The 12,375-nt window shown below is 38.8% G+C and overlaps 1 protein-coding gene across 1 annotated transcript in view; it reads left to right on the forward strand.

Moving 5' to 3' along the window:
* The window catches only part of LOC145435508 (meckelin-like), a 36,454-nt gene that overhangs the window by 17,386 nt on the left and 6,693 nt on the right, over nucleotides 1-12,375 (forward strand). The window contains exons 12-19 of the mRNA XM_080312787.1: nucleotides 4,047-4,152; nucleotides 4,217-4,316; nucleotides 5,433-5,489; nucleotides 5,552-5,650; nucleotides 6,936-7,034; nucleotides 7,151-7,243; nucleotides 9,202-9,357; nucleotides 9,418-9,474. Of these exons, the coding sequence (XP_080168913.1) occupies nucleotides 4,047-4,152; nucleotides 4,217-4,316; nucleotides 5,433-5,489; nucleotides 5,552-5,650; nucleotides 6,936-7,034; nucleotides 7,151-7,243; nucleotides 9,202-9,357; nucleotides 9,418-9,474 (767 nt within the window). The remainder of the gene's footprint in view (nucleotides 1-4,046; nucleotides 4,153-4,216; nucleotides 4,317-5,432; nucleotides 5,490-5,551; nucleotides 5,651-6,935; nucleotides 7,035-7,150; nucleotides 7,244-9,201; nucleotides 9,358-9,417; nucleotides 9,475-12,375) is intronic.

Here is a 12,375-nt window from a genome sequence, read left to right on the forward strand (position 1 = left end):
CAGTGGCACCTATATTCGTACACTACATTACTTTGTTGAAGTGCAGGAAGCACGTCTTTGCGTGTTGAAGGGAGCAGTTGTGTTGTTGTAAAAATCACATTGGTTTTGACTGTATCGTAACATTTACCGACAGCAGAAATCAATTGTTTTTCAAAGCGGGTGGAAATGGGGCCAATCCAAGGTAGATGGATATAAACATCTTTTATTATTCGTGCGGTGGGCTCTGTTCGTTTTTCTGCGTTGAATTGCGTTAATTTCCTCTCCATGCCGCGGCTGATGACGTGTTCAGGGTAACCGTTATCAAGTAAGATTTTTCGGATGTAGTCAAGTTCTAAACTCAATTTGTTACCCGAACATATCATCAGCGCTCTATGCACGAGTGTGCCTATGAGGTTAATTTTTCTGCGCCGAGGACTAAATGAATTCCAGCGAAGGTATTGGCCTGTGAAAGTCGGTTTTCTGAAAACAGACGTTTCAAATTTGTTGGTATTGCGCTTTTCAACTAATACGTCCAGAAATGATAATGAGTTATTGCGTTCTTTTTCTATTGTGAATTGCAAGGCCGGGTGAAGCGAGTTTAAGCGAATGAGAAATTGGTCACACTCCGATTCATTCCTGAAAATGACAAATGTATCATCTACGTATCGGCGGTACAATAGTGGTTTGGCGGACTCACGCTGGGACAGAAGCTCGCCCTCGTAATACCCTACGAAAATGTTGGCCAAAATAGGTCCCAGGGGACTACCCATGGCTAAGCCGTCTATTTGGCGAAACATGACCTCGTTAAAGCTAAATTCCACCGAGCAGGTTGCCGCTTGTAAAAGTTCCACAAAGACGTTACGCGGGATTGATGGTGGCGGTAACTTACCACCGTACAGCGCGTTGGCACAAATATCAATAGTCTCATGCAGCGGAACGTTCGTAAAAAGACTAGAGATATCAAATGAGCTCAGAAACACGTCTGGATTCGGCAAATCCAGGTTTCGTATTTCACCAGCGAACGTGAACGAATCGCGAACACATTCCGTGCCGTACAATTCCCGAACCGGTTCCAAAATGTCAGTAAGCCATTTTTTTTACGAACGTTCCATTGCATGAGTCATATTTTGTGATACGATTGTTGATATACAATGTTCTTTCCAATTCTCTACTAGTTGCTGACGATTACCCCTGACGAGTGTCAGCCGAAAATATTCGGGTTCATTTCAATATGAATATACTATTTAATTGTACAAGGAATATAATGCCCGCTCTACATCACATTACAGATAATTTGGTATTTTTCGACCATGTGTATTTCATTACTCTTTGTGACGATCAGGGTTGTAACCAAGTCACAGTCCATCTCACTTTTATAGTGTTGACTCGACTCAAATCGAGTCATTTTCAATTCACCACCGAGTTTGATCCCGAGTCCAAGTCATCAAGCAGAGGTTCGAGTCCAAGACATTGTATTGACTGCTCAGTTTCCAGTTAATGTCACGTTAAACCCACTTTTATAACTCTATTTGGTGATATCAGGTGGTTCGCTTTTATACTTTGCTAATTTTCCTCACATTTAGCACTTTCTGGTCGCGTTTTCAAGTACCAGTACCAATAGACGAAATTCCAATAGTGTGATTACTTCACTATTACTCGAAAATACAATGAAATGTCGGTCTTGGCCGTCCGAGCCTCGAGTCATTTCCGTATTTTGAGAAAATGACTCGAGTCTGGTCGAGTCATCGGAAAGTCGTGACTCGAGTCATTACAATCCTGGTGAGGATGCTGTGGGCTGATCACCACTTGACAAATATAGCATTTGCAGTAACGTGCCTAGTAGGGCTGTTCAAAAAAACTTTTTCAGATTTCACTGGCAACTTGATATAATTGTTAGTTTGGTGAGAACAACACTTCGCACCAACTTTGACTCAATCCCAACCAGTAGAAACGATTTTTTTGCTGTAGAAAGTTTTGAATTTATCATTAAAAAACAAAAAAAGAATATTTCAAAATTTTTCTGTCCACCCCTTAAAATTGTTAGGTTGTCAGTATAGATGATGCACACCAAATTTGGCTCAATTCCAACAAGTATAAGCGAAGTTATTGCAGTAGAAAAATTTGAATGGGAATAAAATAGTATTTACGATGACTAACTCTTAAATTATTTACTACAAAATCACGGAATTCAAAACTTTCAACTGCAACAACTTCGCTTCTAGTGGTAGGAATGGAGCCAAAGTTGGTGTGTAGCGTTGTTTTCAACAACCTAACAATTTTATCAAGTAGCCAGTGAAATCTGAATTGAAAGTTTATTTTTGAACAGCCCTAGTGCCTAGCTTTGGAGGCTACTACATGTTTCGTACGCTGCCGCACAACCAATGGAGATCTACAGCCTTCCACAGTGGAAAATAGTATCGAAATTATAATTCTTGTTACTCTTAATGGCAAAAAGCGTATATCTTCAGTAATAGAAAAAACATCTCTCACTCGAATACTCAATTCAGATTCGAGTACTCGTATTATTGAGGCCATCTCTAACCGAAAATATGTGTTGACCAATATCAATGACCTTTTACAGTTAATATCAGCATTGATGAGTATTTGTGAGCAATATCCTAACCCTCCAATTTCGTGTCTCGTAAATTTATTATACCATTTACCATTACACCATTATATACCAAATGATCAGTTAGTTTGCAGCCAATTGACTAGATCAAGGGTTCTCAGCCCTTTCCTGGCCATGGCCCATTTTCCGGTTCAAAAATGTGCTGTGGCCCACCTGTTTAATGCGTCGTCATGGACAACGCCGATATGCCTATTTCTCTAAAATAGGCGCATTTTTCTCTAACTGATGATATTTAGAACTCGCTCTCCCGGGATATGAAATCGCGCCAAGCGCGAAATAAATTGCAACTAGAGTAAACATCCTCCAACAAACGACCAACGAAATAATCTTGGGCTCCTTCGAGCTCCCCCAATTGGGGGTGAGGGTGCTGCAGTTACAGCCCTAGTATATCATAAGCTAAAACTCCTAAGTAGATTATTTTCGTCCGCTGCTCCATTCACGTCGCGAAACACAATGATCACTTCCCCGCACTGTGTGATTGGGACTTAAGTGATAGGCCTACTATTGTGGGGAATACTATAATCATTATGGGCCAGCATCGAACAATTCATTGGTGAATATGGTACCACAGAGAATCGGAGAATGATTTTTCAATATGCGTGATGTACTTTGTATGTCTTGTGCCAAAACAAGTGAAGTTGCGATGTCAGAATATTCAATCCAATGATACAATCAATTCCTGTGACTCTTCCATTATGTATACAATGATTTCCAGGTCGGACATTTTAAACCGACTTCAAAGATTTTTGCACTCCGATAAATTCTCAATCCATTAAGATTCGTTGTGTTGGTGCAGTATACATCCGGCAGAAGTTGCAAATAATTTGCTATTATGACTCATTTTAGCTTGCAATAATACGGCCTGCCGAAGTACAGTAAATCTGTACATCAATTGCACTTCAATGCGAGTCCATTGCACACCCTTTTCAACGGCATACGACAAATGACCGTGCCGGAATACTTGGTTACTTCAGCATCATCTTCCAGTTATTATACGCTTGAAATTATTTTAGTTACTGTTAGCCGTAGTTTGTCATAGCCAGTAGAAAAAGCCACCGTTTCTCCCTAACGTTTTCGATTTGTACATGCTGACTTTATACGTGCCACTACGCCTAATCAGAGTCGGATGAAAAGCTTTATGTAGCGTACGTATAATTCGATTACGTATCTATATTTTTAAGCGAATAACGTAAGAAATATAACTAAACTTACATTAATTCTGAAATTTTCTAAATAGCTCTGTGGCCCACCTCAAAATGCTCTGTGGCCCACCCTTTGAGAACCCCTGGATTGATAGTATGCACAAGTCTGTAGTCAATTCCTAGAATATATCATGAATTTATTCATTAATGAGTACTGCAGAACGCTCAGTTTCTATAAATTTCGACAAGAGCAATGTCAGCAGCCTTCTGCATGATATGATGCGGTTTCGTTTCAGAGAGCGATACTTCCGAGTGGCAATTGGTGTCGAGATTCTTTCTCGTTGACACCCTCAGTCTGAACAGCGCATCGCAAATACAATACGCTTATTACCTCCAATTGGAGTGAGTTTACTGCCAGGTACGACACACAACGTATTGACTCTCGAAATCGTACTCTTCTATCTAGTATCGAATTGAAACCAGCCACTTCAACGGGCAGTATCTACCCGCCTTTGCTGCATGTCACTTACCAGACTGCTTCCACAGACGCTGGGACCACGGTTGAGGTATTGGAGATTCGTATTGGATAACTTGTGGATACGCGTTCCATTTTTTGATATTTTAACCATTTTACTAATAACTACTTACTAGGCCACAATCGGGTGTGTGATTGATTTGATTCTGAATCATTACTCGTCAGGATGTCGCAACAGTATGAGTGATGCCAAAAGTTAATAAAATGTACCTTTAATGCGACCACACATGATACTATACCAGTCATCCATTATATGAAAGATAATTTGTTATATCGCCGACCATACCTGTTTCATTGCGCTTTGTGATTATGTTGTCGGTCGATCGCGACTTCACCGACATGTCATTTCCAGTAACATAGCTTTCCACTTTGTGTTTGGTATGGTGCATTTCTGATGAGTTGACTTGACTCGAGTCATCATCTCAAAATACGGAAATGACTCGACTCGAGTCAATTTGTGTATTGACTCGACTTGGAATCGAGTCATTGCGCATGACTCGAACCAAGTCATATGACGCGAGACTCAGACGACCAAGGCATACATTTCATTGTAATTTCAAAGTATAGTAAAGTAACCACACTATTGGGATTTCGTCTATTGGTACTGGTACTTGAGAATGCGATCAGAAAATGCTAAAAGTGAGGAAAAGTAGTAGATTATAAATGAGAATCATTTGATATCATAAACAGAGTTATAAAAAGTGGGTTTAACAAGACTTTAACTGGAAACTGTGCAGTCAACACAATGACTCATAACACCATGACTCAGACTCGACCCTCTGCTCGATGACTTGGACTCGGACTTGACTCGGTAGGGAATTGAAAATGACTCGACTTGACTTGAGTCAAAACTATAAAAGTGAGATTGACGGGTGACTCGGAGCCTTGTGACTTGGTTACAACCCTGCTGCTCACTTTTGAAAATTTGCAACTAGAACTTGGACTAAAACTACTGGCTTCTCAAAATTTGCAACTGGAAGTAAAACTCACTTTTTCAAATGTACAGCTAGAATTACGACTGACTTTTCAATATTTTCAATACTCGCAACTAGCACCGAAACTATCACTTTTCAAAGCTCGCAACTTGAAACCTAACTAGATATTGGTAGTTTGTAAATGACCGCTTACAATTTGTTTCCACGTTCAGGCCATCTTCAACGTTCACTACATCGCCAGTACGTTCGACCAAAGAGAAGGGCTGAAGGTGTGACTTGAAACCAAAATTTGAATGTCCGGTGTCGTTTTAAAATTATGTGCGTATTTCAGATTAGTATGTCTATCCTGGGCGTGCTGGCTGTCCTTTATGCTGCCGTGGAAGCTAGCGGATGGCGTAGAAGGCAGGGGCTGCCCTTCATCGAATTCAATGTAAGTCGTTTTATATTTTTGGCCGTTGTCTGTTACCAAACACTTGATTGTAAATTGGAGATACTGAACTTGAGATCACAATCGAATAGTATACCATATTGAAATGAACCCGAATATTTACGGCTGACACTCGTCAGGGGTAATCGTTAGCAACTAGTAGAGAATTGGAAAGAACATTGTATATCAACAGTCGTATCACAAAATATGACGTTACCAGAATTCGCATTTAATTGTATGTACCGTATTGCATTTGTATGGCTGTAAATAATTTCATGCGAGTTATAATTAGGGCAATTTTTTTTACTTGAGAAAAGGAAGATTTTGACCTAAGAAATAAAAATTTTGACACTTTTTGACCTTCAAAATCCTAATTTTGACCAAATTTGACCTAACGTACGCAAATTAGGCGTTTTCCCGCATAATGTTAGAATTGTACTACTTAAACTCATTTCTGGTTGGAACTGCATGTCCTTACGAAGTAGTTTGGCCTGAAAAAACACTTTTTTGCCTCAAAAACTGACAAATTTTTATATGAATAAACTTTATATTAACGAAATCAGGCCCTATGAAGAATTCCAGTAGTTACGTTACGCATTATGGTAGAAATAATTTTTAAAAAATGTATTGCAACGAAAAATACTTTCCTGCATTTTCGGGTAGATAGTGTCTGTCCTTACCAAGTAGCTTGCCAGGAATGGGAAAGAACGTTCGACAGCAGCAGTTGCTGGCTGACAACACTGAAGTTGTGCGTACGCTGCTGGTGACAAACCATGTTGCTTCATTCTGACAATTGTGTCTGCATCACAATTTTTCATCGTGCACTTCTTGATATAAGAACCATGCGATGCCCACGCAGTCGTGCTTCAGTTGGGATATTGAGCATAGCACCATGTCAACCTACTTGTTTCATTTGAATGTTTATGATTCACAATGAGCAGACAAGGGGCCGTCTACAACTGTAGGCCTATAGAGTAGGCTACAATCTGTAAAATTTGAACATTTTTGGACCTAACGGTACAATTTTGACCTGATTTTGACTTTTTTTTACATGTCAAAAAAAATCGCCTTAGTCATAATAAAAGGCAACCTTGGTACCTTTGCTAAAATAATTAAGTTCTCGACTAGTACGAGTGTCAGCCGAAAATATTCTGGTTTATTTCAATATGATTCTATTATTCAATTGTATATTGAAGTCCCAAACTTCGATGTGTCTCTTCAAATTCTTGTGCCGAGTAGATTCATCCGTATTGCTTCAGCGGTTGGTTGAATGCATCCATTTTTTCAGACCATCGTACATTTCGTGATATACACAATATCCAATGCCGCAAACATGTTCTTTGTGGTCATGTTCGGATATACATTCGTCTTGCTCTTCTACTTCAAGGTAAGTATGCATGGGAACTTGCATTATCTAATTCAATGCAGTCGTTCGCTATCTTCTTATTTCAAACGTGCCTTGTGCTTGCGACTCGAGTATCAATGACAAAACTTGTTTTGCAGGGTCAAATGATCGCGACGACTTACGTACCGGCTAACAACAGCTACGAGACCTATCTCTTCTTTGTCTTCATTTGCTGCGGATTTGTTTTTAAGGTATTCCCTTATTTCTGCTGCCACACACAGAATGGATCAGTCAGTCTGAGTTGCACAAACTACTGGATTTTCAAAATGCACGACTAGAACTACTCGCCTTTCGAAAACTGTCACTTTCGAAAGCTCACAACTAGAATTAAAACTAGAACTGGTCATATTTCAAAACACGCAACTACTACACTAAAGCTAATCGCTTTTTAAATTGTGCAACTAGAACTAAAACTAGAACTACTCACTGTACAAAATTCACAACTAGAACTAGAAATGGGCTTCTTGGAGGTACAGAATTTCGATATACAATTGAATAGTATATTGATATTAAAATGAACCCGAATATTTTCGGCTGACACCCGTCAGAGGTAAGCGTCAGCAACTAGTAGGGAATTGGAAAGAACGTTCTATATATATACGATTGTTGTTATACAATGTTCTTTCCAATTCTTTACTTGTTGCTGACAGTTACCCCTGACGAGTGTCAGCCGAAAATATTCGGGTTCATTTCGATATGAATAATGAATATAGGCTACTATTCAATGGAACTAGAAATAAGCACACTTTTTAAATGTTCAACCAAGACTAGAACTACTCACTTTTCAAAACTAGCAACTATATCTATAACTAATCACTTTTTCAAATCTGCAACCATGGCCTACTAGTGTGCAAACAGATCTGGAACTAGTCGCTTTTCAACAACAGCAACTAGAACAGTGGTACTGAAACTTTTTAGACACCCCCCTTTATGATAATAAAATGGGTGAAAAAACTTGTTCAGTTTGCCGCAGCTTCGCGTCCCAGTCAGATGTTTTCACGTCCCACAGTTTGAGAACCACTAAACTAGAACTTGAACTGCTCGCTTTTCAAAACTATCATCCAGAACTAGTGCTACCGGTAGTCAATTTTTGAAAAGCTATCAACTGGAACATGGCTGGCCAACCTTTTTTATTCACGGCCGCATTACGATTACTTTTGTAGCCTACGGCCGCATTGTAGCGCATTTTTTCAGATCCACGGATGAATTTCGTCATTTATATTAGTAGTTTCACATATTACTATCAATTATTATTGATTCTTTTTATCCGATGCGGTCAGATTCAATCCACGCATTGAATCGTGCATAACGTGAAGAAAATTTCAAGATTAATTAAAATCTCTCAAAAATCCGGGAGTCAATTCCAGGGTTGTAATGACTCGAGTCATAACTCGACTTGACTCACGATTTTCTGAGGACTCGACTTGACTCAAGTTATTTTCTCAAAATATCGAAATGACTGGACTCGAGTGAATATCTGTGTATTGACTCGAACCAAGTCATATGACTTGAAACTCAGACGGCCAAGACCGACATTTCATTGTTATTACAAAGAATAGTAAAGTAACCACACTATTGGGTTTTCGTCTATTGGTACTGGTACTTGGAAAAACAGAGTTATAGAAAGTGGGTTTAAAAAGACTTAAATGGGCAACTGAGCAGTCAACACAACGACTTGGAATCGGACTCGAGTCATAATACCATGACACAGACTCGACCATCTGTTCGCTGACTTCGACTCGGTGGTGAATTGAAAATGACTCGACTTGACTCAAGTCAAAACTATAACAGTGAGATTGACTTCTGACTCGGAGCCTTTTGAATTGGTTATTTATAGCCCTGGTCAATTCGTGTACTCAATTTGCACGTCAACGGCCTACGACACATACTAATTGAATTACGCGCGTCTGCGGCCGCAGGTTGTCCAACCCTAAACTAGAACCACCTACTTCCATAATTGCACAACTAGAACTAGAACTATCCACTTTGAAAAATGTGCAACTAGAACTAGTAGCTTTTGAAAACGCGCAACCAGAACTAGAACTAGATCTGCTTAGTAAGCAGTAGCTAGTTGTCTGTCGACTAACGATATTGCTAGCTCGCATAAGTATGGTTGTGTCATATTCATAAAACATCCCTTGCATTACAGGCTATCAGCGTGATCATCATGATCTTCAAGCAATCGTTCGTTGATATTTTTTTCCTTGACTGGGAGAGACCGCGATCTCAGCAAGCCGCCGGCGATGCCGACAAGATCAGCATATGGAGAACATACTTTATAGCCAACGAATGGAACGAGATTCAGGTGTGTTACTGCGTATTTTTGCTGGCTTGATCATTTACACTTACTCTTTGAAATGTTTAGACATCTCGCAAAGTCAACACGACGCTCCAGCTGTTTATTGTGGTATTTTTTCTGGAGGTGGGTTGTCTGTGCAAGATTGTTCATCCAATCATGATATAGGGGAGAGGAGGCCTAGATGAGACACTTTTCTGATATTACAACATCACTCAATGAGTAATGCCTTCTGAGGATTAATTTTGGCACCAACGGAAAGCCTGTCATCTGTACTATTTATGGCTATGGCTTGAGTTACATTAAACAACGTACTTATGGATTTCTTGGCCCACAAAAATCCTTGCTCAAATGTCTCAACATACCCCCAGGTGAGGATAACATGAGACACCAAGCAATTCTTGCTCATTACACCACCAATATATCCCAAATGATGAATCAACAAGCAACATCATGAATAGAATGTAATAATCATGAAATAATCCACTTTTAAAAAGAATTCCTACATCATAGACGAATTTAAATGACATCGAAAACCAATTGTCCATGGGATCCATCAACAATAAGAGTTCTGTTAATATTTTGTCTTGTAATGTACATCTGGTCAACTACCAGTGTTGGGATGACTGGAGTCACCTTTTTCGTATGACTTGACTTGACTCGAGTCACTTTGCTAAAATGACTTGACTTGACTTGACTCGGCGTATCAGAAATGTGGATTGACTCGTGACTCGAAGCAAAATTCACGAGTCAATTTCAAGTCAACACGTAATCGTTGTCGATAAAAATAAATGTATCTTTCATATGTTCGGATTGTTCGCGAAACGCTGGTGTAACCCGTGAGAGCGACCAATCATTTAGTGATCGTCCAATTTACTGAGCCTTCATTGTTCTCTCACAAATAAATTGACCGCAAACGAAGTGATCGACGCTTATACTTTGTCGTAAACTAGTATAGTATAGAAATTTAATAGCAAAATGTATCTTTCTATTCTTACCTTAACCAAACCTCTGTTTCATTGAAAATGAATTCGAATATAGTTTATATAGTCCGCAACCATCGAATTGTATCATATCAATTTGTAAATGGTTAATGTATTGCATCTTATCAATTCGTTTCTCCATTCTCTATTTGGCTTGTAATTATATAAACGGAGGGATATGCAATTACTTACGTATAGTTTAGCAGTTCTACGTATATGTATTTGAGCGATACAGCCCCTTCTTGCGTGTATATTTAACTCTATATTCGTTCATTGGCTCAAAATCAATGACCACTCAATCTGTATTTCAGACAGCTAGCAAAATGCAATGACGTAATCATGCCTCATACCTCGAAAAGGCGACTTGACTTGAATTGTGACTTGACTCGTGACTTGACTTGACTTGACTCGACTTGACTCGAGTCACCTCCAAAAATCGAGTGACTTGACTTGACTCAAGTCAAAATGTGCAATGACTCGAAATGACTCGTGACTCGAAGGTAGTGACTTGATCCCAACACTGTCAACTACGGGATAAATAATCTATTATGTGTGCCTTGAACAGTACTTTTTGAATATTGCGATGCTTTTAAATGGAAAAGCCCTCCGATGCCTCAAATTACTCCCATGGGTTTGTCTCATCCTACCCCCACACCTGAATTATTGTATAAACTTCAATAAAAAATATTCTGTCAATTACTTTTCAGAGGTAAGTGCATGGTTACACTGCTAATATTGCACTCTACCAGCTCCAGTAATGTTGTTTTAAAATATAAAATGCTATCATAGTTATGTTCTTACAAACATAAATTCACATATCTGACACAGACAATAGAGTTTTTTGCACTTTTCTGCGCAACCTCAAATCTGTTTGTCTTGTGAATACGGTAGGACTATAGAATGATATCCATCAGAAAATTGTCGAATGAAAAAATTCCATGTCTCATCTTGGCCTCCTCTCCCCTACCTGGGGTCATACAAAACGATTCGGGTAGTCAACTCTGAATCGAGCATTCGTTGTAATGATTCGAGCCTTTATTCCAATACAGAAATGTTGCGCTCCTTGTCACTAACAGTTGATTTATCTACGCAAATGATAGTTTCGATGCTGTTTTTCACTATGGAAGGCTGTAAACCTAGATTGGTGATATTGCAGCATACCAAAGCTACGCACGGTCGTGTAAATAACATGGCGTAACTATTATCAACACACAGCATTGTAACAAAGTCCAATGAAATGAACATGTTGAAAAAAATACAAAATGATAATGAATGTCATGTACCACTAGAGTCATATTCTTTATAGTAGCATGCAAGGCACATGTTTGAACTTTCCAAATCTCACATACTGTTATGATGCCATGATGAGTGACAAACGAATGCTACAATCAGAATCGCTTCACTCAGGTACTTGATTTTGACCGGCCGTAGACATTAGATCCTACATATCTATCTTGTTAGTTTTCATTTATTAAAGGGGCACTGCACTCTAAAAATGATGTGGTCTCAAATTGAAGGGCAAAACGAAATAGAAATTTTGGCCGCAGCCGATTTTTTCAGAACCCCACCGTAATGGAGCTGCAATTTATTGAAATTTCAATAGCAACTTCACGCCCCAGCAGTCAGCAGAGATCGAACTTTATATAGTTGTCAGCGTTACTACAGTCTATAAATTAATTCTAATTTAATTTGGAAAAATCTTTGGAGCTATCGTTCTAATTACAATGTAAGTTTGAAAAACTGTGTACCTATAATTCTAAACGTAACTATGAATGTAACTATGAATGTAATTCTAATCTTTTCTGGAAAAATCTGTGTAGCTATTGTTCTAATTCTAATCTAAGTTTGAATAAACTGTGTAGCTATAAGTCTAAGCCTATTTGGAAAAAGCTGTGTAACTATGATTCTAATCTGAGTTGAAAAAATATGTGTAGCTAAAATTCTAATCTATGTTTCAAAAGACTGTGTAGCTATAAGTCCAAGCTAATCCAGTTTGAAAAAAACTTTCTATCTACAGGGCCTAAGTCTAATCCTATTTGAAGAA

This window comes from Botryllus schlosseri, chromosome 3 (genome assembly GCF_051294905.1).
Source record: "Botryllus schlosseri isolate E-star chromosome 3, Bs_hap1, whole genome shotgun sequence".
NCBI classification, from domain to species: domain Eukaryota; kingdom Metazoa; phylum Chordata; class Ascidiacea; order Stolidobranchia; family Styelidae; genus Botryllus; species Botryllus schlosseri.